At 58.4% G+C, this 24,798-nt stretch overlaps 1 protein-coding gene across 5 annotated transcripts in view; it reads right to left on the reverse strand.

Annotated features, from left to right (window-relative positions):
- The window catches only part of Kifc3 (kinesin family member C3), a 34,558-nt gene that overhangs the window by 3,758 nt on the left and 6,002 nt on the right, over positions 1-24,798 (reverse strand). For 2 of the 5 annotated variants that reach the window (XM_076838406.2, XM_076838407.2), the window contains 12 exons: positions 23,807-23,949; positions 19,972-20,110; positions 17,305-17,507; positions 7,397-7,462; positions 6,817-6,960; positions 6,502-6,741; positions 5,847-6,020; positions 5,265-5,412; positions 5,055-5,185; positions 3,701-3,812; positions 2,419-2,600; positions 1,551-1,655 (listed from right to left, as the gene is read on the reverse strand). In XM_076838406.2, coding sequence (XP_076694521.1) covers positions 1,551-1,655; positions 2,419-2,600; positions 3,701-3,812; positions 5,055-5,185; positions 5,265-5,412; positions 5,847-6,020; positions 6,502-6,741; positions 6,817-6,960; positions 7,397-7,462; positions 17,305-17,507; positions 19,972-20,110; positions 23,807-23,949 — 1,787 coding nt within the window. Of the gene's footprint in view, positions 1-1,550; positions 1,656-2,418; positions 2,601-3,700; positions 3,813-5,054; positions 5,186-5,264; positions 5,413-5,846; positions 6,021-6,501; positions 6,742-6,816; positions 6,961-7,396; positions 7,463-17,304; positions 17,508-19,971; positions 20,111-20,742; positions 20,959-21,099; positions 21,206-23,806; positions 23,950-24,798 lie in introns of all 5 variants that reach the window. The other 3 variants (XM_077105793.1, XM_076838408.2, XM_076838409.1) reach the window with 3 other exon arrangements.

Consider the following 24,798-nt stretch of genomic DNA (forward strand, 5'->3'; position numbering starts at 1 on the left):
GAGGGGCAGCAGAAGTGAGTGGATCCCCTCACTGGCCACCTGGAGCTCGGTGGGTAACCACAGGCGCTGGGTCCTGAGGGACTGGCAGACCTTCCCAGAAGGCACGTGGCGTCCCTGAGTCTGGCCCTCACCACTCCCCGACCTCCCCAGGACCCAGCTGTGTCCCCTCTGCAGCCATGCTCTCCCCTGACAGCCCGCGCACCCTGGGCTCCAGCACGGTCTTCTGGGGAGCGTCCCTTGAGCCCCCAGACACCCTCCCTGCCGGGCCTCGCCTCTGGCTGTGTGTTGTCCCTGGCACCTGTTGACTGGCTCTGTTCACCACTGTCTCCCCACTGCCAGGTGGGCTCCAGTGGGGACAGGGACTGTTAGGTCACGTGGGGGCCCCAGGGCCTGCCTGGTGACTGACACACCTCAGTCCTCAGCAGAGCTCTGAGGGTAGATGCTTGGTGGTCCTGGTAGTCACCCCAACTCTGAGCAGCCCCAAGACAGTGGGGAACCCAGGAGTTGCCACACATAACGTCACCACCTCCGTCCCTGGTCTGCCAGTTGGCCTGCCCCTCAGTAACTAGGCTCCATGACCCCAGAACTCGGGGAGCGAGAACCCAGACAGAACAGAGCCAGGGCAGGCTCCCAGGGGGCACCCACAAGCTGGCCGGAAGGGCCCGTCCAGTCCCCCACCACCTTCACCCAGACACGGGGCACCTGCCTCCTCCCCTACCTGGAATTCCACACACACACACACACACACACACACACACACACTCCCCAAGGAGCCGGGGAAGTACTAATGAGCCAACAGCAAACCCCTGAAGGCCAGCTTCCAATTTCCATCCACGCTCAGCGTTCCTCCTCCTCTCAGGCCCCACTCCTCGGCCAGCCACCTGCTCCTGCTGCACCTCAAGGAGACGCAGCCCTGCCCTGACAGCTGGGTTTAGCTAGTCACCATGGCGCGCACCTGTCATCCCAGCAGCTCAAGAGGCTGAGGCAGGAGGATCACAGTTCAAAGCCAGCCTCAGCAACTCAGTGAGGCCCTAAGCAACTCAGCGAGACCCCGTCTCTAAACAAAATATTTTTAAAAGAGCTGGGGAGGTGGTTCAGTGGTTAAGCACTCCAGGGTTCAATTCCAGTACCCCCTAAAAACTGGGTTCCCACAGCAGCCACACGTGGCCAGTCTCTCCCAATGCCCTGGGATGCCTGTGAGGCCTCACCCCATGCATCCCACCACCTGGTGCAGCTCGAGGCAGCCATGAAGCAGGGGGAGGCTCTGCAAAGTGTGTGGGGAGAGAAGGCTGCGTCCTGAGGGGCACTGCGGGGGCCTGTGCTGGACGAGATCCTCTGGCGGTTTGCTGCCCTACATGCTGTCCCCACTGCCTGTCCTGCTGGGACACGGCAGTGCCCTGGAAGGAAGCCCCTCTTCCGGCCAGGAGCTGACTCAGGTCTGATAGCCTCTGTCCCCAGGGTGGGTGCAAGGGCCAAAGGAGGTGAGGCAGGCTCTGCGCCACACCCTGGAGGTGACGAGGGAGCCCCAGCAGCAAAAGGGGTGCACCCACCTCCATGGTGTAGGTCTTGCCGGCGCCCGTCTGGCCATAGGCGAAGATGCAGACGTTGAAGCCGTCGATGCAGGAGGTGATCAGGGCCTGCACCTCCTGGAACACCTGGAGGGATGCGGGGGGGCAGAGAGAAGGCTTCCAGCGCCCTGCGACCAGGGGCCCAGTCCAGCCACCTCCCCTGCCCAGGGCCCTTTCAAAGTGACAGAACTGTAGCAGCCAGCTCCTTCTTAGGGACTCCTGAGTAGCGAGTCACCACCCAGGACATCAGTGGCACACACTGCCCACAGAGGCCAGCAGGGGCCCAAGAAGGGTTGAAGACAGAGGCAGCACAGGCCTGGCACCCCTCTGGCCTGGCCTTCCTGCCAGCGGACAGGATGGAGCAAAGGAGGGCCAGCTGTGGGAGCAGGAAGGCACAGGACAGGCAGGCCTGGCAGGTTAGCTGGGTGGAGGTGACAGAAGAACGAAGCTGAGACACGAGGTCCTCACACCGCTGAGGGCTGGGCACTGAGTCCTGAGCCACTCTGCCGAGCTACTGGAGCATACCCCTGCCTGGAGGCCCCGGGCTTGCAGATGGGGGCCGCGGTCAGTAGGTGAAGCCATGGTCAGTGGGTGGGAAGGCTCGCCTGGATCCCCCCCTTCCTGAGGGAGGCTTCTTTTGGCCATGCTGGGAATCATCCCAGGGCCCAGCCCCCTAGGCAAGTGCCCTACCACTGAGCTGCACCCCCAGTCCTCTGAGGCCCCTGCTCTTGGCTTTCCACCCCCTTTTCTCCCAGAGGGAAGGTGAGCGGGACTTGTCAACCCCACCCCCACTGTTGTGTCTATTCTGTGCCCCTTTTCCCTGCAGATGCTGTCCCCGGGCCACACTCACATCTTGCTGTGAGGCCCACGGGGAGAAGACCTTGTCCAACTCGAAGGACACAGGCTTGCCCTTGTGCAGCAGGTGGATGACGGAGTCATCATCGGGATCAAAGGTCACAGCATTGGTGGCCTCAGGTCCTTCCCCGTCCTCTTTCGTGACTGGTCGGACACGAGCAATGACCCGGATGTTTCCTGGGGTGGTTTGGGTGGGAGAGATGAGCCCAGGCAGGGTTAGGACCAGGCAAACTAGGGGCCCAGGTGTCACAGCCTCCCAGGACAAGGTGGCCCACAACTGTCACTAGTCACTCACAGTATAGTATGGGTTCACTTAGTCCATTTTCCTCCTGGGCAGACCACTCAAGGGTGGGAGTCTTGCCTTGAACAGTGAGCAAGGTCAGCCATGGGGCTCAAGACTGCACCCAGTCTCGGGGAGACCTCCTGTCTGGATTCCATCTACACCATGAGGAGCTGGGGCCCTATGAGCCCAGGGACTTGTCCTATCAATCTAAAAGGTCACCGTGAAAACTAGGACAAGGCTTGGGCACCAGACGGGCCAATAGGACCAGAGAGACAGTGGACAAGTGGCATGGTTATCTAACAGGCACAGGCAGTGGGACAGCTCATGCCACCCTCTTTCTCCCAGCCCCTTTATGGGATCTCTGTGCTCCTGCAATGAAGACAAAGTGCCCCCCGTGGCCAGCTTGACCCTGCCTTCCCTCCCTCTCCGACTCACAGGCCAGATCAGCTCTGGCGCTGCCTCCTTGGGCAGCCCCCTGCACCATGGGGCCCTGAGCCATGGGGCCCTGCAACTGGCCCCGGGGCAGGGTTAGGGGTTTTCCCCATGACTTCTCATCTCTGTCCACTCCCCCTGGCTAAAGTGAGCACAGTGGGTGCGGGCACAGCGTCTGGGCCACAGCCAAACCCCCTGTGTGTGGAACAGTGCCGGCCCAGAGCAGGACCTCCCTGGAGCTCGTGCAGGGAAGAGTGACATTCTCAGCTTGACCAGGCCCCAGGTCAGAACAAGTGGCACTCCAGCCACCCACCACCAGCGCTACAGCACCACATGCTCCCCTCGGCCACCAGGGCCTGGCAAGTAACCTGCCATGGCACTGGAGCTTCAGAGCTGGGCCAGTGACTGCCACGTGGCAAGTCCCCTGGCTTCTCTGTGCCTCCATTCCTTGTCTACAGAGAGATTTCAGTGGCTCTCGAGGACCGGGCACAGCTCAGAGGGTGGCTGCCGAGCCAGTTCGGGACCATATGCCGGCTTGCCAGCCCACGTCCCCAGGAGTCACCTTTCAGCCGCACCAGCTCGTTGTGGCACTTCTTGCGCAGCTGCAGCTCCCGACGGTACTTGCGTAGCAGCTCCTGGTTGTTGGTGTTGACCTCCTCGATGGCCTGGCCGATCTGGAGGGACACGCGCCGTTGAAGGGGCGGACTCCATCAGCCTCGCCCCACCAACGGCCCAGCCCAGCTGGACGCCAACTGCTGCCCTGGACTGGGCTTGACACGTGTCCGATTTCCCATGACCCCTCGGACAGGTACTGCCAGCATCCCCCTGTCATGGGCCCCCAAGGCTAAGCCAATAGCTCAAGGTTACCCTGGGGACAAGCAAAGAGCGGGAGTCGCCTCCCTCCACAGCACTAGCACAACTCGAGTCAGCTAGGCTCAAGTTCCAGCTCCACCCAAGTAGTGGGGGGCCTGAGGCAACTGGACCAAGGCCTTTGAGTCTCGCTCTTCTCATCTGTAAAGTGGGGGTAACGCGTGGAACTCGGAAATCTGTAGGAGCTGATAGGGAAAGATCTCCAAGGTACATTTCACAGGGGAAGAAAGCAGGATGCAAAGCCACAGGTCCAGTACCTCCCCCTGTCCAGTAATGCCCCCAGTCAGGTAAAGGGAGTACATATGCTGACCTTGTACCTGTTCATGATGCTCAGAACATCCGGGGGAAGGGCAGGGAGACAGGTGGCCCCCGGCAAGGGGATGCAGTGGCCAAGAGCCCCTTCCTTTCCACGCCCCTCTGCAGGGCTTGGCTTTCCACCATGTCCATGTGTTGCAAAACTTTGGGGATGTGGGGGCTAATGAGGATTGAACTCAGGGGCACCCGACCACTGAGCCACATTCCCAGCCCTATTTTGTATTTTATTTAGAGACAGGGTCTCACTGAGTTGCTTAGCATCTTGCCATTGCTGAGGCTGGCATTGAACTTGTGATCAGCCTCCTGAGTGGCTGAGATTACAGGCGTGTACCAACACGCCCGGCTACAGAATTTTTTTTAAAGGAGAGCTATTTTCTATATATGGACTCTGGAAAGAGCTGTCGGACAAATTCAAGGATCCAAAGGCTGTGAGAGGCCCAGCATAGAGCTGATATCATGGCTCACTTGCCTAGCTCGCTGGGTTCAATCCTCAGCACTGCAGAAAATAAAGGCATTGTGTAAAAAAAAAAAAGCCCAGCCTGCAGGTGGCCCTATTCCCATAGTGCACAAGTACAGCTGTAGAGAACTGCCTCGGGGGTTGGCTCGGTGGCAGAGAGCTTGTCTGTGTGTGCAAAGCCCTGGGTTCAGCCACCAAAACCACATGCAAAATTAAACATAGCAGATAAAGGAACAGGTGCATCTCATCTGCCCAGATTCTAGGCCTCGCTCACCTCAGCTTTGACGCTCCTGAGGGCCTCCTGCAGCAGCAGGGGGAAGCCACGCACCTGCCGCTTGAGCCCATTGTAGTCGTTGGTGAGGGTCCTCAGCGCCGGCTGCAGTGTCAGCAGGTTGGTGCGGACACCTATGGGGACACGAGAGGTATGAGGCTGATGGTATGAGGCCAAGGCGTGGGACGGATGGGGCCCAGGTAGCAGGCTCACCTGCCAGGTTCTCGTGCACGGCCTTCATCTCCACCTGGGCTCTGGCAAAGGCCTCCTCGATGGCCCGGTTCTTGTCCTCCTCCAGGGACTGCATCTCCTCCAGCATCTGCCCGTGTGCCCGCTCCAGCTCCGACTCATACATGGCAATCTGGCAACCAGGCCAAGAAGGCTCAGTGGTCACAAACGGGGGAGGCAGGTACCAGGAAAGAAGCCACGCTCCAAGCAGTGAACCCCACTCCCAGGGAGGGGTAGCATGGCCGCCTCTCTCCTCCACACAGGGCTGTGAGCTCCATGCACTACCACCTCCTGCATCAGCCCCTGCACCAACCCAGTCCAGGCACAGAACAGGTGCTGGGCTGGGCTGCAGTAAAGACATGCTGTGATCATGATGCTGGGTCCCCGCTGTGCAGGAGGGTCTAATGACCAGATCATGGTACAGACAGGAAATATAGAACTTGCCCTTGGCCATTTGGCCATCAAAGAAATGAGAGACTGGACTCCCCAGTCTCTGGGGTCTTCAAATACTTAACCCCTCCACTGTACAGAGGGCCTGGCCCAGCATGCACCCCACAGCCCACACACCTGCGCCCGGAGCTGCACGGTCAGCTGATGTGAGCTCTGCAGCTGCTGCTCCATCTCTTTCAGCACCTGCCGCTGCATAGCCACCTGCTCCTGCAGGTGCTGGTTCCGGGCCTGGGACTCACTGAGGGCCTGCTTGGTCTTGGGTGACTCCACCTCCACTGTCTTGATGACATACTGCAAGGTGAGGGGAGGATGGGCACATGGAGGCGTGTGGGTACCTAAGACACAGCTGGCCACTGGGGGCCTCAGGGATGCCTCTTCAAGACTCCCCACAGAAATGACAGGAGCTGCAAAAAGCTTTGCAGACTGCTGCAAATCTGGCTTCCTGGAATCTTCTCGTCTCAACAAAGCCTGCACAGTGACCTGGCCGCAGCCCAGCCTGGCCCGGAGCACTCGGGAAGGTGCAGAATCGAGAGGCTGCACTTCATCTGGGCCTGACATGCAGTGGGCACCTCCGCAAGTGCTTGCTGGCTACCTAACTGGGCCTGGCCCTGATTCACAGAGGGAAGAGGCAAGACAGCACCGACTGGAGGATTCCTCTGGCGACTGGCACCTGTTCACCAGGACCAGCTGCTCCTGCGTGCCAGCCCAGCCCTGGTGCCACGGGCAGAAGCTTGTACAGGGCCCTGCTCCTGGCTGCCCGCTGGTGGCTCACCTTAACAGGCGGGGACTGGGCCCGCAGGCTGGCAATCGTCTCGTGACTGTCTCGCAGGCGCCGGCTCAGCCGCTCCTCCTCCTGGGCCTTCTCGGCCAGGCAGTCCTTGAGCCTGAGCTCCACCTCGGCCAGCCGGTCCGTCTTCTGCTGCACCTCCAAGTTCAGCTCCGACAGCATGCCTTTGTTCTCTGCCACCTCCAGCTGCAGCTGGGAGAGCTTGTCACGGAGCTGGGTGCTCTCCTGCGGGGGTCAGGGGGCACTCTGAGCACTGGGTTCCCCATGGGAAGCTGATCCCGGCCCGGGCGAGCGCCTCACCTGGCTGTGCTCGCAGCCCGGGCAGGGTCCCGATGGCTGGGCCCGCCACTCCTGCAGCTCCGACTCGCAGCGCCGCAGCTCCTGCCTCAGCCGCTCATTCTCCACCATCAGCCGGTCCCGGTGCTTCTCCAGGTCAGTGCCTCCCTGCGGAGAGCCAGGGCCCAGGGGGGGCATGTGGCAAGGACAGGTGGCACAGCAAGAAGGGCAGACGGAAGGCGTGCAAGGGCAGGGAAAGGGAGAGAGGCGAGGAGGCACGGAGGAAGGAGAAAAGGGACAGGGAGCAGGGACGAGAGCAGGAGCCCAGAGAGCCCTGGAGACAGCGGGAGGAGAGGGGTGAGCAGGGCCCCGCTGCCCCGCCCCTCCGCCTACTTTCCTGAGTGTGAAAGTAACAAGAAGTCACATTTATGCACAGAGTTCACACTCCTGTTTTACGTAAGCCAATAAGAACCAGCCCCCTCCGCTCAGGAGCCACACAACGGCCACCAGCTGTGGCAGTAGTCTCTGGGTGGGATGGACGTGAGGGCTGGGGGACGGGCAGGGGTGCAAGGACAGCCCCCGGGGTGGCCCTGCAGAGCCTCACCAGCTCGGAGCGCAGTCGGCTCACTTCCTGGGCCTGGCTGATGAGCTTCTCCTTCAGATTTTCCACCTGCGGGCACAGAGCCAGGGAGGGTAAGCCTTGGCCCTCACCTCAGCCCTCCCCGTCCTCTCTCCTGCACCAGTTCAAGGACCCACCAGGCTTCTCCCAGCCCCTCCAGAGCCACAGCCTCAGGCCAGGCCTGAGACTCCAAGTAGGAGGAAGCTGGCCTGTGCCACAGCCTTCAGCGCCTGTCACCGCAGGGCCAGGCCAGCCCAGGCGCCTCAGGGAGGTCTGAAGTGCAGCCGAGGGGCAGGGAGGCCCTAAGCAACTCAGCCAGACCCTGTCTTTAAATGAAATAGAAAAGAGCTCCCCAGCTCTTTGTGGCTCAGTGGTTAAGAGAGCCCTGGAGACAGCGCAGGAGGAGAGGGTGAGCAGTGGTTAAGTGCCTGGGTCCAATCCTGGTACCAAAAAAGAAAAGGCTGAGGCACAGAGGCGTCACTCGCTGGGCCGGGCCCGCCCCAGAAGCAGCTCTAAGACAGACGCGGGATCCCTGCTTGGCACAGACCCCTGTATTCATGTCTGTAATTTTAAAAGGGCCCTCAAATCATATCAAGCCCAGGCTCCACAAGCCATGGATTCATCCCTGCCTAGTGCTCAGAATTTTCTTCTTCGAGTAGTTTCTGGCAAGTTGGCCTGTGGAGCCAGGTCTGCCCACAGCCAAAGCCCGCCTGGCACCTGTGTCCACCCCCGACCCCAGTCTCCTTTGCAGGAGAGCCGTGGCTGACCAAAGCTGAGAGAGAAAGGGGGGTATTCACCCCATCAGCAAGCAATGGCACCCTACAGTGGCTAGAGCCACAGGAGGCCAGACCCTAGAGCACAGACCCCAGGACGGTGACCCTTCCCTGTCCCCAACTGACCCATAGGCCTCAGACATCTCAGACCCTGGGCCTGCAGCAGCCCCCACCCCCACCCCCAGGAGCCTCTTCTCAGGAAATAACAGGCAGAAAAGACCTCAGCACCAGCATTCACCAGAGTGTATTTGGGTTCTCTTCCAGAACACTCTGTAATGACCACGTCTCACCTGGGAAAAGGCTCAGTGAGAGTCAGGCTCACTCTGGTGGTTCAGGAGGTTTACACCAGCCGGCCACAAAACACTGGGTTTCAATGACTAAATGACAGTGACAATGTCCACCTCCTACAGGAGCCAGCCCGGTAAGGCGGGTGAGGGGCTGTGTGGGATCAGATGCCCAAGAGCCACCCAAGGAGGCAGCCACATGTGCTCCCCATGTCCCTCAACCAGGGGGCACACTCCCTTTTCTCTCAAGGGAGGCTGACATTGGATTTGGGGGTGTGTGGAGCTGCTCCATTTTATATTGCTGTTCATCAAGCCTGTGGGCAGCCCTTGACCTTGGAGGTCACTGCCTCCTGGGGCTGGAGTCAGCGGGGCCTCTGCTTCCAGGTGGCTCTGGGAGCAATGGGCCAGGAGATCTGCCCCTCCTTCAAAAAAAGCCCTGCTTGCTCCTGGGTGGGAGGGGGTCCGAAGACACAAGACCCAGCTGGGGGTGGACGATCCTACCAGCCTGCCCATGGCCACCTGGGGGACATGCAGGTGACCTGAGGGCCAAATCTGTCACACTGTCACCACCTCCAGCATGGTCCTACCTAGCGATGCCCTGGGTCATGGGCCAGGCAGGGAGGCAAAGCTGGCGCCACCTCTGCCCGCCCCGAGTGTCCCTTTTCTGGGGCTGGGAGTCTGGAATGTGGAGGGGCTCAGATCCCAGAAGGGATGAGGCAGCTTTTCTATCCTAAGTCACAACACGGGGAACAGCCTGATGGCCGCCATCGCGGCAGCGCTGGGTAAATTACAGCGTCTGCGTCTCAGCGCACAGTGCCGCTGGCCAGGATTCTGTTCTAGAGTTTGTGTGAAGTTTGAAGAGTTCTCAGTCCCGCCTCTCGGCTGCCTCCTGCCTGCTGCCCAGACAAGCCCAGAGAGGACCTGGAGTCTCTGACCAAGGGGTGGTTTTGTCTTGTTCATCACCCTGCTGGGGATGGAAGCCAGGCTTCACACATGCGACCACGAAGCCCCCTCCCGGCCCCTTTCTCAACGCCCCCTCCCTCTCCCACACCCCAGGTCTGCCCAACGCAGCTGTCAACATGAAAAGCCAAAGCAAGATTCTAGGGTGGGGGGGTCTCAGGCCGAAGAGCTACAGCCGACCACCCCTGATGCTTCTGAGCATTAGACACTGCTGAAAGTCTCAAGCGTGTTCCCTGGAGTCCCCTCACCCTGGACTATGTCCTGGGTCTATGTCCAGCTTATGCAAAGGTCTGGGCACCTCCCCCAGCCACTCCCCTCCCCAGGGCTGCACTCTGACCTCAACCATCTCGATGCCTGCACTCGGGCCCGCCGATGCCTTGAAAGAGGGTTTTGCAGGTTGGCTGGGTTACAGGTGCCCCTCCCGGCCTGCCCCTCATGCTGGGCCTTTCTGGCATCACAATGGGGCCTGGGTGCTCCTGGCTCTGGAATCAGACAGTGGGGCTGTGGGGGGGGGGGCTTGCCCTTAACAGGGGAGGAGGGTTGGTTTGGTCGGAGATGTCAGATGCTAAGTCACCTCCTGGGACAAGTAGCATGCAGCAGAGCAGGTGGACTGACCCTTTCAGGCACCCTGGCCAAGGTGACCACAGCCTGCTCAGGCCCAAGCAACTAAATGACTCTATGGCCCCTGCAGGCCAGCTCCATCAGGGGCTGGGAAACAAGAACACCAGCCAGGAGGGGGACCCCCACCCTCCACGCGGAGGGCTCGCTCCAGGAGGGCGGGGGGGCAAGACCAACCTCCTCCTGGACTTGAAGGCACAGCGGGCAAGTCTCACAGAGTTAGGGAAAGTGAACAAGAAGTCAGAAGCAAGCAGGGCCCCCAGAGGACCAGACAGGAGACAGGGCTGGGAGCAGTGGGGAGTGGAGAGGGGAGAGCCAACGACGGCCTCCCGTGGCGGTCAGCCTAAGGGGAGGGCCACGCCCCATGTGGGGCCAACATGAGTAGCTGCTCAATAAATACTGGCAGTGACATCAAGGGGCATTGTGCACATGCCTGAGCCAAAGGCCAAGTCACAGGGGAGCACAGCCTCCCAACCAGGTTGCGGAAAGGGTCCCAGGCCAGCCCAGGGGTCAACTCAGAGTTCAGCAGGGCCAGCCTGGGCAGGTGTCACCCCCTTCCTGGCGGTTCCCAGCTAGAGAAGACCAGTCTTGTTGCTGAGGGCCCAGGAAGCCGGGCCTTCTGCTGACCCGACAGAAACCTGCATTCACACGTCATGGGACGGGGGGCACCCTGGTCTGTTTTATCAGCTGTCAGCTCCTGAGGCGGCCTCCTGAGGCGGGCAGCCTGCTCATTACCTCCCCACCGCCCGCCCGCCTCGCCTGGGCAGCGTGGTCACCTGCTATTGGCTGTGGCGGACCTGGGAGCCCCTCGGGAGCACCCCTTTCCAGCCAGTCCCCATCCTGCCCCAACACTCTGCCCCTCCTGGTATGCTGGCTCATGGCTCTGTGACCACTGGCCAGGCCTGTCTGCCCCTGTCCACTCAGCTGCCAAGAGTTCACCCTTACGTCCTTTTTCCCTGAGGAATAGGAATAGCATCGAGAACAATGGATTCTCCAGCCAGACTGCCCAGGTCCTAACCCAGACCCCTCTCACATGCGGTGACCTCAGGTGACCTTGGAGGGGCGTCTTCACTTCTCTGTTCTCTTTATTTTCCTCATCTGTATGATCAGGCTGCCTCACCACGGTTGTCTTGGATATCAATTGAGAAAATATACACGAACCACTTACAATAGGGCCCAGCACCCTGTTACAGGTTAAGTGTACTTGATCCCAAGTGCTTAAGACCACATTTTTTAACTTCAGATTTTGGAATATTTGCATATAAGTAACAAGACATCTTGAGGATGGGATCCAACTAAATACAGAATTCATATACTGGGCGCAATGGCTCATGCCTGTGATCCCAGCAGCTCAGGAGGCTGAGGCAGGAGGACTGTGAGTTCAACGCCAGCTTCAGCCAAAGTGAGGCGCTAAGCCACTCAGTGAGCCCCTGTCTCTAAATAAAATACAAAACAGGGTTGGGGATGTGGCTCAGTGGGCAAGTGCCCCTGAGTTCAATTCCCAGTACCCACCCCCTAAAAAAGTTCTTTTAATGTCTCACACCTGACTTATACATAGCCTGCGGATAATTTTATACAATATTTTTAATAATTTTGCATACGGAAAATTTGTGTACACTGAGCCACCAGACTTGTGCTACGATGTTGATACTCATATGTTTTGGATTAAGGAGAACTTTGGATTATTTGATTCCGAATTATCAACCTATATGTCTAGTATACTAGAACAAAAGGTCTGCAAAGTCAGGGATTTTTATCTGTGGTGCCCAGTGCACATAGTAGGTGCTCAGTAAATACATGGAGGACAAATGCTGAATCCATGAGGGACCGGGCGGAGCAGGGCCTGTGGGTGAGGCTGGTACAGTGTGTGTGAGACGAGGGGTGTGGGTTAGGAGGTGTGGAAGGGGCTCACAGCACCTCCAAAGACCGGAGCTGCCAGCCAACTAGAGGCAACGACTGCCGTGTCAGGAATGTCCGCCCCGAGAGGCCACAAAATCAGTTGTGTTTCCATCACAATTCAACAAGGAAAAGAAGAAAATAATTCCGTTTACAACAGCATCCAAGAGAATAAAATAGCTAGGAATGAATCAAGGAGGTGAAAACTTCTACACTGGAAAACTACAAAAGTTTGCGGAGATTAAAGCAGGGCTGGGGCTGGGACTTGGGGCACAGCTTGGCCTGAGCAGGGCCTGAGTGCGGTTCCCAGCACTGAAGGGGGAAAAACAGAGATTAAAGAAGACACCAAGAAATGAAATGCCATCCTGGAGACCTCATATGGCTCGATGTATCCAAAGTCACCTACAGATTCAATGCAACCCTTGAAGTTCCAACGACATTTTTAAACAAACAAGAATAAATTCACCCTAAAATTCATAGGGAATCTCAAGGGACACGAAATAGACAAAACGACCTTGGAAGAGAACAACCAGGTGGAAGTCTCAAAATGGAGAGCTGCGGTGATCAGAGCAGGGTGGCCTTGGCAATCCCATTTAAAGACAATTGGAAAGGAACAAAGGACTCAGAGTTAAGTTCTGACCATTTAGTGTAAAGGTCAGTCCTCTCAGCGAGTGGTGCTGGAAGCCCGCAGGTATGTCCACATGCAGAAGAATGAAGCTGGACTTTACAGACAAAAATTAACTCAAAGTGGACCAACTAAATATCACAGATAAAACTGCAACACTCTGAGAAGAAAGTTCATGGCCTGGAATTTCACAATGATTTCTTGGATATGACCCTAGAAAGAATAAAAGTAATGAAAGAAAAAACAGATAAGTTGGTCTTCAAAAACTTTAAAAACTTTGCGGGGCATGGTGACACACGCCTGTAATCCCAGGGACTGGGACGCTGAGGCAGGAGGATGACAAGTTTGAGGCCTGCTTCAGCAACTCAGCAAGGCTTTGACTCAAAAGTAAAACAGGCTGAGGATGTGGCTCAGTGGTTAAGTGCCCCTGGGTTCAATTCCTATACTACTACTAATAATAATACTCCTAATAATAAAATAAAAACTTTTGCATAACAAAGTACACTAATGGAATAAAAAGGCAATGGGAGAAAAACCTGCATCGTGAACTCTTACAACTCAACAATCTGATTAAAACATAGGCGAAGAACTAAGTTACACATTTTCTCCAAAGATGATACACAACTGGCCAAAATGCCCAGCAGAAGATGCTCAGCATCACTAAGCATTAGGGATGCACAAATCAGAACCGGTGAGATGCCACTTCACAGCACTGGTATATAGATACAGCCTGCAAGCCTGTAATCCCAGGGTTCCAGAGGCTGAGCAGGAGGATAGGAGTTCGCAGCCAGCCTCAGCAACTTATGGAGGCCCTAAGCAACCCGGTGAGACCCTGTCTCTAAATAAAATACAAAAAGGCTGGGGGTGAGCCTCAGTGGTTAGGCACCCCTGGGTTCAATCCCAGCACAAAAATAAATAAATAAATAAATCGTAACAAAAATAATAAGTGTTGGTGAGGCTGTAGGGGGAGTGGAACCCTTGTGTGTGGCTAGGAGGAAGGTCAGATGGTACAGCTGCTATGGAACCCAGTAGGGCAGCACCTCAGAAAATTTAACAATGCAATTACCATCGGATCCAGTAATTCCAATCCTGAGTCTATTCCTAAAGGAATTGAGGCAGGAACCTGAGGAAGTATTTGCACACCCATGTTCACAGCAGCGTGATTCACAATCGCCAGAAGGTGCAAGCACCCCACCAATGAGTTCAAGGGTAAACGAAATGAACAAGCAATGTCGAGTGTTTACACAAGGAATAGTCTTCAGCCTGTAAAAGGACAATCTGGCCCCCATGCAACAGGAGGAGTCCTGAGGACTTATGCCAAGTGGGGTGAGCCAGTCACCGCTGGGACCCCACTCAGGAGGCACCGAGTGCCATCCAGGCCGAAGGAAGGACCCGACAGCTGCCGTGGGTGTGGAGGGTCTCCACACCCAGACTCTGCACTTCAACATGGTCACGGCAGCGATTTTTACCCTACGTGCATTCGACTGCGATTTTTGAAAAATGGTTAAATTGGTTGTTCTGTTGTTTGTTTTTTGGTACTAGGAGTCAAACTCAGGGGCACTTGGCCACTGAGCCCCACCCCCAGCCCTACTTTGTATTTTGTTTAGAGACAGGGGCTCACTGAGTGGCTTAGCACCTCACCATTGCTGAGGCTGGCTTTGGACTCGCCATCCTCCTGCCTCAGCCTCCCCAGCTGCTGGGATTACAGGCGAGGGCCACTGCACCTGGCTTAAAATGGAATTTTAAAAACAGGACGGACAAACAGGACAGCGGCGACCCAGCGCTGGTCTCCTGGTCTGCAAGCCCTGAGGACGCCCTGGATGGCTCCGCCCCAAGGTGCAGGGAGGAGAGGCGGGGCCGCTGGGCAGCACGACGCTGGGGGACCTGGGGGACCACAAGCCACGGCGAGCGGGAGGCCTCGGGACATGGCCTGGGGCTGTGGTTGCCAACACGCAGTAGGGTCCTTGGGACCAGTCACCAGAGCAGGACCAGAGGCCTTTGTGACCTGGACCTTCTGGGTGCCTGGGGTCTGCAGCCCCCTGTCCTGAGTGCTCTCATTATCAGAAACACCACATGTGACAGTGACAAAGAGGTCCCACAAGCCCAGGTGCCAAGGGTGACAGTGGCAGGCACATGTGTCCCGTCATCTCCCAGTGGGGCCAGAGGCTTGGTGAGAACGTCACCTGGCCCCCTCAGTCCTGTGGTGGGTACTGTCATCATGCCCACTGCACAGGAGGAAGGGCTGAGGTCCCCAGGGACAGGGCTCGGCCAGCAATTCACCTGAGGTGGCCCGACTCTGTGGTGACCTCGGCTGCAGCTGGGACCTGGCTGCCTGGCAGAGTCCCCCCCGGTGGCCTGTAGAACACACTGAGAGTCAGCGCCACAGGCAGGGGCGAGTCTGGACGAGGCCGAGGACCAGCACTGAGAGCCAGGCGGCGGGTACCCCACGGTGGCCTTTCCTCAGGGGAGAGCACTCAGGAACGTGGAAGTCGGCGTCCGACCACAGCCAGGCCGCGGGGACCAGATCTGGCAGGACAGGCGCCCGGGCGGCGTCAGGCTCCTCAGTGCGCCTGCTGGTTTCCCATCCTCCCTCGCAGCTGACCCACCGTAACCACAGAGCCACAAGTAGGAGCTCGCCCAGAGCCTGGGACAGGGAGGCTCCGGTGGCTTCCTGCGGAGGCCCAGCTGGAGTCGCACAGCCAGGATGAGGGTTCTGCTCCCAGGACTCCAAACCCAACACGCGCCCCAGTGACGGTGAGGGTGGTGATGGTGACGGCAATCCCAGTAAGGCGTGGGGGTCACCTCACCCAGGTGCTGTGGCGACAGCCGCTTTACAGACGGGAGGCTGAGGTTCAGAGTGGTCCTGAACTAGTCCAAGGTCATGGCTAATGAGCAGGGCCACACCAGGGCTTGACCCTGGCTGGCTCCAGGCCCAGGCGGAGGCCCCGTCTCCTGGTCTGACCCTCCAGAAAGCAGCCCAGAGACCTGGGGATTCAGGGATATCCATGAGAAATTTCCAGAAAAGTGCTGGAAATCAGAAAGTCCACAGGTAAAACCTGAGCAGACTGCTCTGAACTCCCAGGTCACTGGGGGAGGGGGCTGGGGCTCTCCTCCACGAGGCGGGAGAGCTGGGGCCCAAGGACACCAGAAGCCAGGGTGTCTCTCCTTCCACTTGCCCGCTTACAAAGTCAGTCGGTTTTGCCAAATAAAAGGAAAGAGAGTTTTTAAAAATGTGTTTCAAATAGAGAAAGGCCCCATGTTATTTTGATCCGACGAGACGTCAGAAAAGGAGAAACCATCAAAACAGACAGTGGATCATGGCTGCCCAGGGCTGGGGGAGGGGAAGCAGGGAATGACTGTCACTAGCTCTTCTTAGGGTGATGAAAATGACTTTAAATTAGGGGTGACGGGTGCATCGTCATCCTGACATACTTACAACCACCAACTGACCTCCTTAAAGGGGTGGATTTAATGGTCTATGAATTATGTCTCCACAAAGCTCTTAAAAATAAAAAATAAAAAACTTGTTTGAAAAGTGGTGTCTAGTCAACCTAAACCAGGGAGGGTGGTGCTGCTACTGAGTTCTTGCCTTGGGCCAGATGTGTGGCCTCCGGGGTGGGCCCTGACCCAACCACAGCCCCCAGGGCAGCACTTCCAGCCTCCCTCCACCTGCTGCCACAGTCCCTTTGCACTGGCTGTTTCCTCGGCCCAGAAGGCACTTCCCTCGGCTCTGTGCCTGACCTCAGCTCCAGGACTGCCTTCTCAGGAGGCTGTTCCTGAACTCAGGCAAGTCCTCAAAGCCATGTGCATGCCCTTCCCGTCACTATTCTCACTTTACCTGGAGGCAACAAATGTCCATCTGCCCCCAGGACAGAGCCTCCCCAGGGCAGGGGCCTGCCTGTCCCCGAGTATCCCCTATGCCCAGCCTGGTAGGAAAGGCTCACAGAACCACTAGGAGGACAGGCAGGCACGAGTGGGCACAGGAATGCAGAGCAGGAGCCTCCTGTCATCGGGACAGCAGGCCAACAGAAAAGCCATGAGGTGAGGACACAAGGGGACACAGGGAGGCCACAGGGAGGCCTGCCCAACGCACACGGGGGTGGATGGGCAGAAGAGAGAGCTCTCAAGAGCCGCAAGAGACCCTGCGCTCAGAAGAGGCTTGTGAGTATCCACTGCTCCTGGAACTCAGGCCAAGTCAAGAATCTAGTGACGTCCCCTCAGGCAGACGGCCACCTGTCTGGGTGACCTGTTAGATCACAGGATAGAGGAAGAGTGTGGCCCCACCTGAGGGCAGCGCTGTCGAGAGAGAGCCCAGGCCGGGAGCCCAAGGGCCCGAAAACCAGGCCAGGCCACGGACACCGCAGGTGGGGCTGGGGACCGTGGGTGAGCCGGCAGGGCTAAGGTGGCCACGGAGACAGCTGCTGAGCCCGAAGTGGGGAGCCGAGCCCCAGGAAAGGGGCCCACATGGAGCTGGGGAAGAAGAGAGGGACGAAGAGGGCCAGGGTCAGTCGCTGGTCCTCCTGGACAGCTCCAGGCCCGGTACAGCACTTCCTGAAGGGGACACCTGGCCCCACAGGCGACGGGGCAGGAGGAAGGCCGGGAGGGAGGCCCAGTCCTCTGGTTCTTGCACCCTGCCCTCTAGCACGTGCCGAGGCTGCTCAGAAGACCCTGTCTCCCTCCAGCACCCTCCACGCTCGCTCCACAGTGGACCTCTGCTGTCCCTGCCTCCCCGGGTACCTGGTTCTGCAGCTGGGCGGATGTGGCTTGCTGGTCACTGTCGTGGAGGGCCAGCCTCTCCCGTAGGACCACCAGCTCCTCCTGAAGCTGGCACTTCTCCTCCTGAAGCTGGGACATGGCCTCCACCATCCTATGCACCACGGGGGCTGCGCCCGGAGACCCCGACAGGCTGGAGCACCTCCCGCTGCCAAAGAGCCGCCCACCTACAAGCAAAGTAGCAGCTCATCAGCCGGGCAGCTGGGCCCACCTGGCCCAGGAGAGGGCCCACTGTGCCAGGGACACAGGGCAGGGGCCGGGCATCCACCATGGGACAGGGACGCCAGCAGGGGTGGCGGGGGCAAGGGAGGCGACAGCATGGAGCCAGCCGGGGGCCTGCAGGTTCCCAGAGGTCACTTCACTGGGAAGCTTCTGGAGATGCCCGGCCTGAACCAAGACGCCTCCCCTCCGCCAGCCTGCAGGCAACCGCTGCTGAGAAAGATGAAGGACACTGTCCCCGGGAGAAACGGCTTCCTAAACCTCAAACTTCCTCTCGAGAGTGTAGAAGAGAAGAGGGGCCCAGCTGGGCCCCGCGGGAAGCAGTTACCAAAGGAAGCAAGAGCGGTGTGTGCAAGGGGGTCAGCCAGGCCAGCTCCAAGGCCACCTACACGTGGGGACCACATGGGCACCAGAAAGGGACGAACACCCAGCTGGGCGGGGCCTCAGCCCGATGCCTCTTCCTCCCACAGCTTTCCACTGTCCTGTCACCAGGGACAAGACAGAGACAGACAGGCAGACGGGTGAAGGACAGACGTGGGTCAAGGCCTTGACCTGCTAACAGGACTGGCTGCCCGTCACAGCTCAGTGGCAGGGCACCGGAACCAGCCCAGGCTCGGCAGGCAGGGAGCGGGCACGGGGGGGAGACAGGGAGGCGCAGGAAATCTGCCTCCTTGAGGCCCAAACAGAGTCCTGCAAAGTGTCCAGGACTGAAGAGGACACCTGCTGGCCAGGGAGTGGCCCTCCACCTCAACCCAGGACGCCAGGGCTTCTGGGCTCTCCAGGGGTGAAGGAGCCCCCGGACACTATGGCAGAAGCCTCCTGTTGCCCCCTCCCCCGCAGCCTCGACCGAGACACAGCAAGGGCCCTCACTGCCCAAGTGGACTGGGCGGGGGGTGGGGTGGCTCCCAGCTGGGCAGAACCCTCTCAGCACTGGCACCGAGGGCCAGACGGGCGAGAGCCTGGCTCCTTCCAGAGGGCTGGGGCTGGCCAATTGGACAGTGACCCTGGCTGGACAGTGACCCTGGCTGTGTAGCCTGCATGTGACACAGCATGCAAGTCACACAGAGCTGGCCGAGCCTCTGTGATCTGTTCTAGAGAGAGTGAGGGTGGACAGATGCCTCCAGGCCCAAACACGGGGCTGCCACGGGAGGCATGTGACCGGCGTGGCCCTCTGCCCCCCACAGCCTGCTGCGGTGTGGAAGGAACATGCTGGACTCAGGCCCCAGAGCCAGTACTGCCGTTTGAGAAGTGGGTGGGAGGGACTCTGCAGGGTCTTCCTATGGGAGGGGGGGACAACGGGCCTGACCCAGAAGGCCACCTCGGGCAAGGAGCCTGAAGGCCTGGACAGGGGAGAAGGAAGGGAGAGTCTAAGGGAGGCCCGAGGACGGGTAAGAGGGAGGACTGGCCAGATCAAAGGGGCCCCGGGCAGAGCAGGCCTGCTCCCGAGGCTGGACGCCGACTTGGAAGGTCAGTTTTTTAAGTGCTGTCATCACAGAGCTTGGGGATTGTGCGCCCAACCCTGGCCACCTGCCAAAAGCCACTCCTAACGCTCAACTGGACCTGGCCTTCCTCTCATCAGCGCCGCTCTGCCCGGCGGGAAAGCCCACCTAACTGGGTAGACGCCGCTCTCGGGCCCTGGAGGCCACTCAGCCAGGCCCACACCTGCCCGGATCACAGCAGGGCTTGGGCCCAGAGGTGAACCTGGCTCTAGCACAGCCTCGGAGCAGGGAGAGCTCCTGCCAGCACCCGGCAAGTCCAGACACACAGCCCTCGGTGACAAGAAGAAACAATGGAAGGCCAGCTCCTCTCCCTCCCCACGCTCCGGCCTCCCTCTGGGGCTCCTGCAAGATGCTCTTTCCCGGTGGTCACTGGGCCCTGGCTTCCTGCTGGAAACTCCAGCACCAGCCCTCAGACTACAAAGGGGGAGGGCCTGTGGAATGTTCCAGAACCAGCTTCCAGGTGCCGTGGCGGGACTCCACCAGATCCTTTTCCTCCACTGGAGGCGGTGGACTCAGAGCCCTGTCCTAGCAGCCTGAGACCCCGTGGGCCCAGGATTCGAGAAGCCTCCCTGCGGGCAGTGGCGTCTGGGAGGCTGCACCCTGCGCCCTGCTTTTGACAGGCGCTAAGGAAAGACAAAACGCAGGGAAATTCAACCCCAGCCCCTGCTGGCCAGGCCTCTTGTCACTGGGTGGGGCCCTGGTAGCACGGGAAGGAGGGTGGTGAGGGAAAGGAGAGACCCCACGCTGTCCCTGGATTCAGGAGCGGCAGGCTGGGGTCTCAGAGTTCCCTGTCAGGCGGCCAGCATCTGGCTGGGCTACCTCCAGCCGGGGAGGACAGGGTGTGGGGACAGCTGGGTCTCCTGCATGCTAGCTTGGCCAGGGTGCTCCTGCTCCCAGGACGGACCTCCTTTACCTGTTTTCTCTACATTCATGGTGCCACCAGCTTCCAGGGCCTCCCGGTCCCGCCTGGGGGCCGGCACCGGCCTCTTCAGGAGCTTGTCTTCTTTCGTCCCCTGACTCTGGCTCTCGCACCCCTTGTTCTGCAGGGCCCGCTGCCAAGACACAACCAGAATCCTCACGTGAAGGGGACCGCGCCGTGGAGGGGCCCTGAGCAGGGAGAGACTGCGCTCCCGGAGCTGATCAGGCCTGAGCCCTGGGGTCGGAGCCCTCACTGCGCTGGGGCCACGGGAGCACTGGGGTCTGCAGAGAGCATGCCCAGACCCCTCAGCAAGACAGTGGAAGTGGCTCTCCTGGCCCTGCCGCAGCCAGACTTTGCAAAGAAGGTTCTGGGCACCTGAAGTGCTCAGGTGAAGCGCGGGCCACACCTGAGGCTCCAGCCTGGCAGCCGGCTCACTTCTGGCCCAGGGTCATCTTTCACAGGCCAGTGTCCGTCCCTGCCATATGCACATCAAGCCAAGGCCACTCACTCCATGATGTCAGCTACTGCCAGCCCTAGGAATGGCCCCCACCTCCAGATGGCACCCCCAGGGCTAGGAGGTTGCACACGGGCCACCAGAGCAGGGGAAGGGCCACCACCCCCAGGCCCACGTGGCTATCATGGGGCCCCCACTGCTGGCCAAGGACAGACTGAGGCAAAGGAAGCTGGGGCGGAGCCCATCAGTGGACAGGGGGCGGAAGGGCCAGAAAGAGGCGCTTCATCCACAGACAGTCACCGGCTTCTCACCTAGAGAGACGCCGGGCAAGCAGCAGATCGGCGTGGGACGCGTGATCAGGGACAGGAATCAGGTAGAGAAGGAAGCCTGGAGAAATGTCTAGGTGGTGGCTCTCTGGGCATTGCTGGTGATGGGGCAGAGGCCAGGCAGACACCGTGTAGTGCCGGGCTGGGGCTCAGTGGTGGAGCACCTGCCTGGCACGTGGGAGGCACTGGGTCCGACAACAACTAATAAAAATATTTTTTTTTTTTTTTTTAAAAAAGAAATGAACACCATTTAAACTTTCAGGGAACAAAAAGATACGTCCCAACAGGAAGGGGAGGAGGGACGGGGGCGGCCTTCCACTTTCTGGCCCTTGAACTGCTCACCCTATAAACGCCTACTGAGTGGGGTTTGTTTTTCTAACATCAGCAGAGGCATCTGGGGAGAGAGATCCTGGGCAGGCAGGTCTCTGTGCGTCCTTGTGTCCTCTCTCTTTGAAGCAAAGAAAAAAACGTTTTTTAAAGGCGTGTGGAGTGCGCGAGTCCAGGTGGGTGGCCGTGCACAGAGTGCGGGGCGCAGGGAGAGCGCGGCGCCCGGAGTTTTGCTCACTAAAAATCCAATGGAAGGAATCGCAAAGGGAGAAGTGGCCTCGGCAGGCCCCTTGCTTTGCCACCCACCCCTCCACCCCTCCCTGGCCCCGCGTTGGTGGGACTTAATTCCGTCCCCACCCTTCGACCAACTGCCACCCCAACACGAGCAGGCTCGCCGGCAGGGGCAGCGATGGCAGCAGCTGGAAGTGTCCATTTGCCGACCCCAGCAGAGGTTACACTATTTCTGGCTTCCTGGCCTGCTGGCCTGGGCCCAGGAAGGGCAGACGGCGGGGTGGGGTGGGGGCTGGGAATCTGCAGCCCCACCGGAGGGCTCAGGTTGGAGCTGCTGGCGCAGAGGCTGCAGGTCACTTAGCTACAGGTCACTTCGCTGTGCTTGGAACCCACTCACGTCCCATGTCCAAGACCCTGACGCACCTATAAACTGAACAGAGCTTGGGGCGGGGTAGGGGGGTGGGAAGGACCAGAGCATAGAATCTGGATACTGGCGGCAACTTCTGAGACCCGCAGATCTGCTGACCCCAGGACTGGGCTGAGGCCCCAGCCCAACACCCATAATCAAGGCTCAGAACAGAGCCACCACCCAACTTGAGGCTGCATGTTCCTGACCACAGCCTCTGGGTTTAACTACCAGTGGCCCAAGGCAGAGCAAAGAGTGGTTCTCTCCCTGGCCGGCCTTCCTCGCAGGCTTCACAGAAAAAGAAGGACCATGTGGTTCCATTTTCAGACAAACCACATGAGAGGGGCTGAGAAACACCACCGAACGCAAGACTGTCCCTGAAGGAACACCACTCCCAGGCCCTACCCGTGGGGAATGGGACCACACCCCCACGCCTGCCACAGGACTTCGGGTCCACTAGCCGGGCACGTGAGTCTCCCACGCCCCGACCTCCATTTGTGCTCACACCATCAATGCTGTGTGCATCCGGGATTCTGGAAAGGGCGGAATCTGTGTTTCGACGTCAGAAGAACGTGCGGGAACGCAGCCCTCCCTGGTACAACCTTCCTTAGGAAGGCCTCCACCAAGCCCCCCAATGACCCTGGTATCTTGTCCTCTGTCCCTGCATTTATGGCCCTTGCCCGGCTTGCAGCCATCACCACTTGGGGCCTGGGGCCTCCACAAGGTGGCTGTGGGTCTATTTCCTCCCTGTATCCCCACCCAGAGTAGGTGCCGGCGCGTGGTATGCCCTTCAGTGATTAAAGATGGGCAGCACCCATGCCGCCCTGAAAATACTCAGTAATAGCTGCACGAACGTTCAAGGAGCTCCCCACAATTAGAAACAACAGCAGAGAATCTTTTTTTTTTTTTTTTTGGTGGTACTGGGGATTGAACCCAGGGCCTCAAGCATGCTAGGCAAGCACTCAATCACAAGCTACATCCCAGCCCAATAATAACTTATGATAAAACCTCAAGCAGACTATGATACAACTGTTTAAAAGAGCAATGTGGTTCTCTGTATACTAATATGTGTAAAGAGATCACCGAGATTACTGTTAAAGAAAAGAACTAGTCACAGAATAATATGTGAGCCCAGGGCCGTGGTGCATGCCTGTAATCCCAGTAATTTATGAGACAGGAGGATTGTTAAGTTTGAGGTCAGCTTTAGCAAGACCCTGCCTCGAATTTAAAAATTAAAATAAAGAATAATAGGTCAAAATGCTAAAAATCATATAGCTAAGTGAAGATAAATGGATACACACCAGTGGTTTTTCGAAGATAGAAGACCACAAAAGGCCTTTAGCTTCTAAGTACCGTATCTCTGCATAGTGTGAGTTCTGTGTGCCGTGTGTTATAAAGTCAGCTGTATTCAGTGGTTGAGATCCTAGCCTGCTGTGTGACCAGCAGCAACTTACTCATCCTCTCTTACTTCCCTGTCTTTATCTATAAAACAGTAACTGTCCTGATAGGACATATAATGCCTCTGTAGTAACAGTGTTCAATAAATAGAAGCCGTTAGTACTACTCTCTTTATGTATTATTTCTACAACCAAACACACACACACACACACACACACACAAAATGCCCTTTAAAAGTCAGTGATAACAGCAAGAGAAAAGAACCCAAGTTTTGGTGAAACCCCAGACTAGCTTGGGATTCTCACTTAAAGGAAGGAAATACAGCATTGCCCCCCAGGGGCTCATGTGCCAGAGAGGAAATCAACAGCCACCCCAAACGGGCCTATTTTCCCAAGACCTCTCCCTACAAAGGCCCCATACTTTCTACTTCAGCACCTCAGCCAGGCTGGGAAAGCATCTGTCACCTCCGTGTGATCTCCCTTAGATAACTTAGAAAGCAAAGTGCCCCATCCATGCAGGCCCACGGCTGGGTGGGCTGCTGGGTGGGCTGCCAGGAGCTTGGCAGAGACATGAGGCAGTCCCCTGTTGTACCCAGAAATCTTTTGGGGAGACCATGCCTGGAGCTCAGAGGCCAGGCACAGCCAGCCCAGCTCAACCCCTCACCTTGCTGAAGGCCCCAGGGCTTACCTGCACAGTCAGGTAGAGCCGGTGGGGACTCCCGGGGCCCGCCCAGTCCACGCTGAGGGCTCTGCACCGTGCTAGGGCTGGGCGAGCTGCTACTCGGGCACTGGAGTCCTCGTCGCTGCCAACCAGGGTATCTCTTCCACGCCCTGTCCCAGGACAGAGAGACAGGTGAGAAGCTCAGACTGCTGGCCATGGACCACTGGCCAGGGCCTGGCTTGTGCATTCTCCCAGCTGGCCCAGGCGTGGCCAGAAGGGACTCACATGCCCTCACGTGCCTGCCCTGTGTAGAGGGAAGGCCTGGCACCAGCAGAGCTGAGCAACTTTCTTAACAAAAGCCACCAAGATTCTCTGCTGGAGGGCACCCAAGATGCCGGCAGGGCCCCCCTCTTCCCACAGTGGCTTATGGGACGCACTTCCTCACCGGCACCTCTACAGGACAGCAGGAGAAGGAGGCTAGAGCTTGCCACCCCAGGGCCTCGGCTTTATTACCCAGTCTGCCTCTAGGTGGCAATTTCTCCCCTGCCTTCATTAAGACCAAACCCTTGCCGGGTGGCCTGGTTCCTACAGTCTCCAGAAGTGCGTCCTGATGGGCCTTTGACACATTGCCTGGGGCTGCCTGGGGCTGCCATGGGGCGTGGCAGCGTGGAAAAGGGGCTTGCCTCACAGGGCAAACTGCTGAGCCACTGCTGGGGACAAATTATATCCTGAGTGCCAGCCACAGGGCTGTGTGCCTTTCAGGTCTTACAGGCCTCCCGATCCTCAGTTTGCCTGACATCAAATGGGGATAACAAACCAACCTCAGCGCCTTGCTGAGGATCAAATGGGATGAGGCACAAGAAGAACCCCCAAGCGCCCAGCACCCAGAAAGTGCCCCCAGTCCAGCCCATTAGGACCGCATTTGCCAGCAGCTCCTCACAACCACCCAGGGAGGTGGGGAGCAGGAGGGTTAAGACCGTGCCCAGAGTCATGTGGAGCTAGTGTTCAAGTCCCACATG

The sequence above is a fragment of the Callospermophilus lateralis genome, chromosome 18 (assembly GCF_048772815.1).
Source record: "Callospermophilus lateralis isolate mCalLat2 chromosome 18, mCalLat2.hap1, whole genome shotgun sequence".
Taxonomy (NCBI): domain Eukaryota; kingdom Metazoa; phylum Chordata; class Mammalia; order Rodentia; family Sciuridae; genus Callospermophilus; species Callospermophilus lateralis.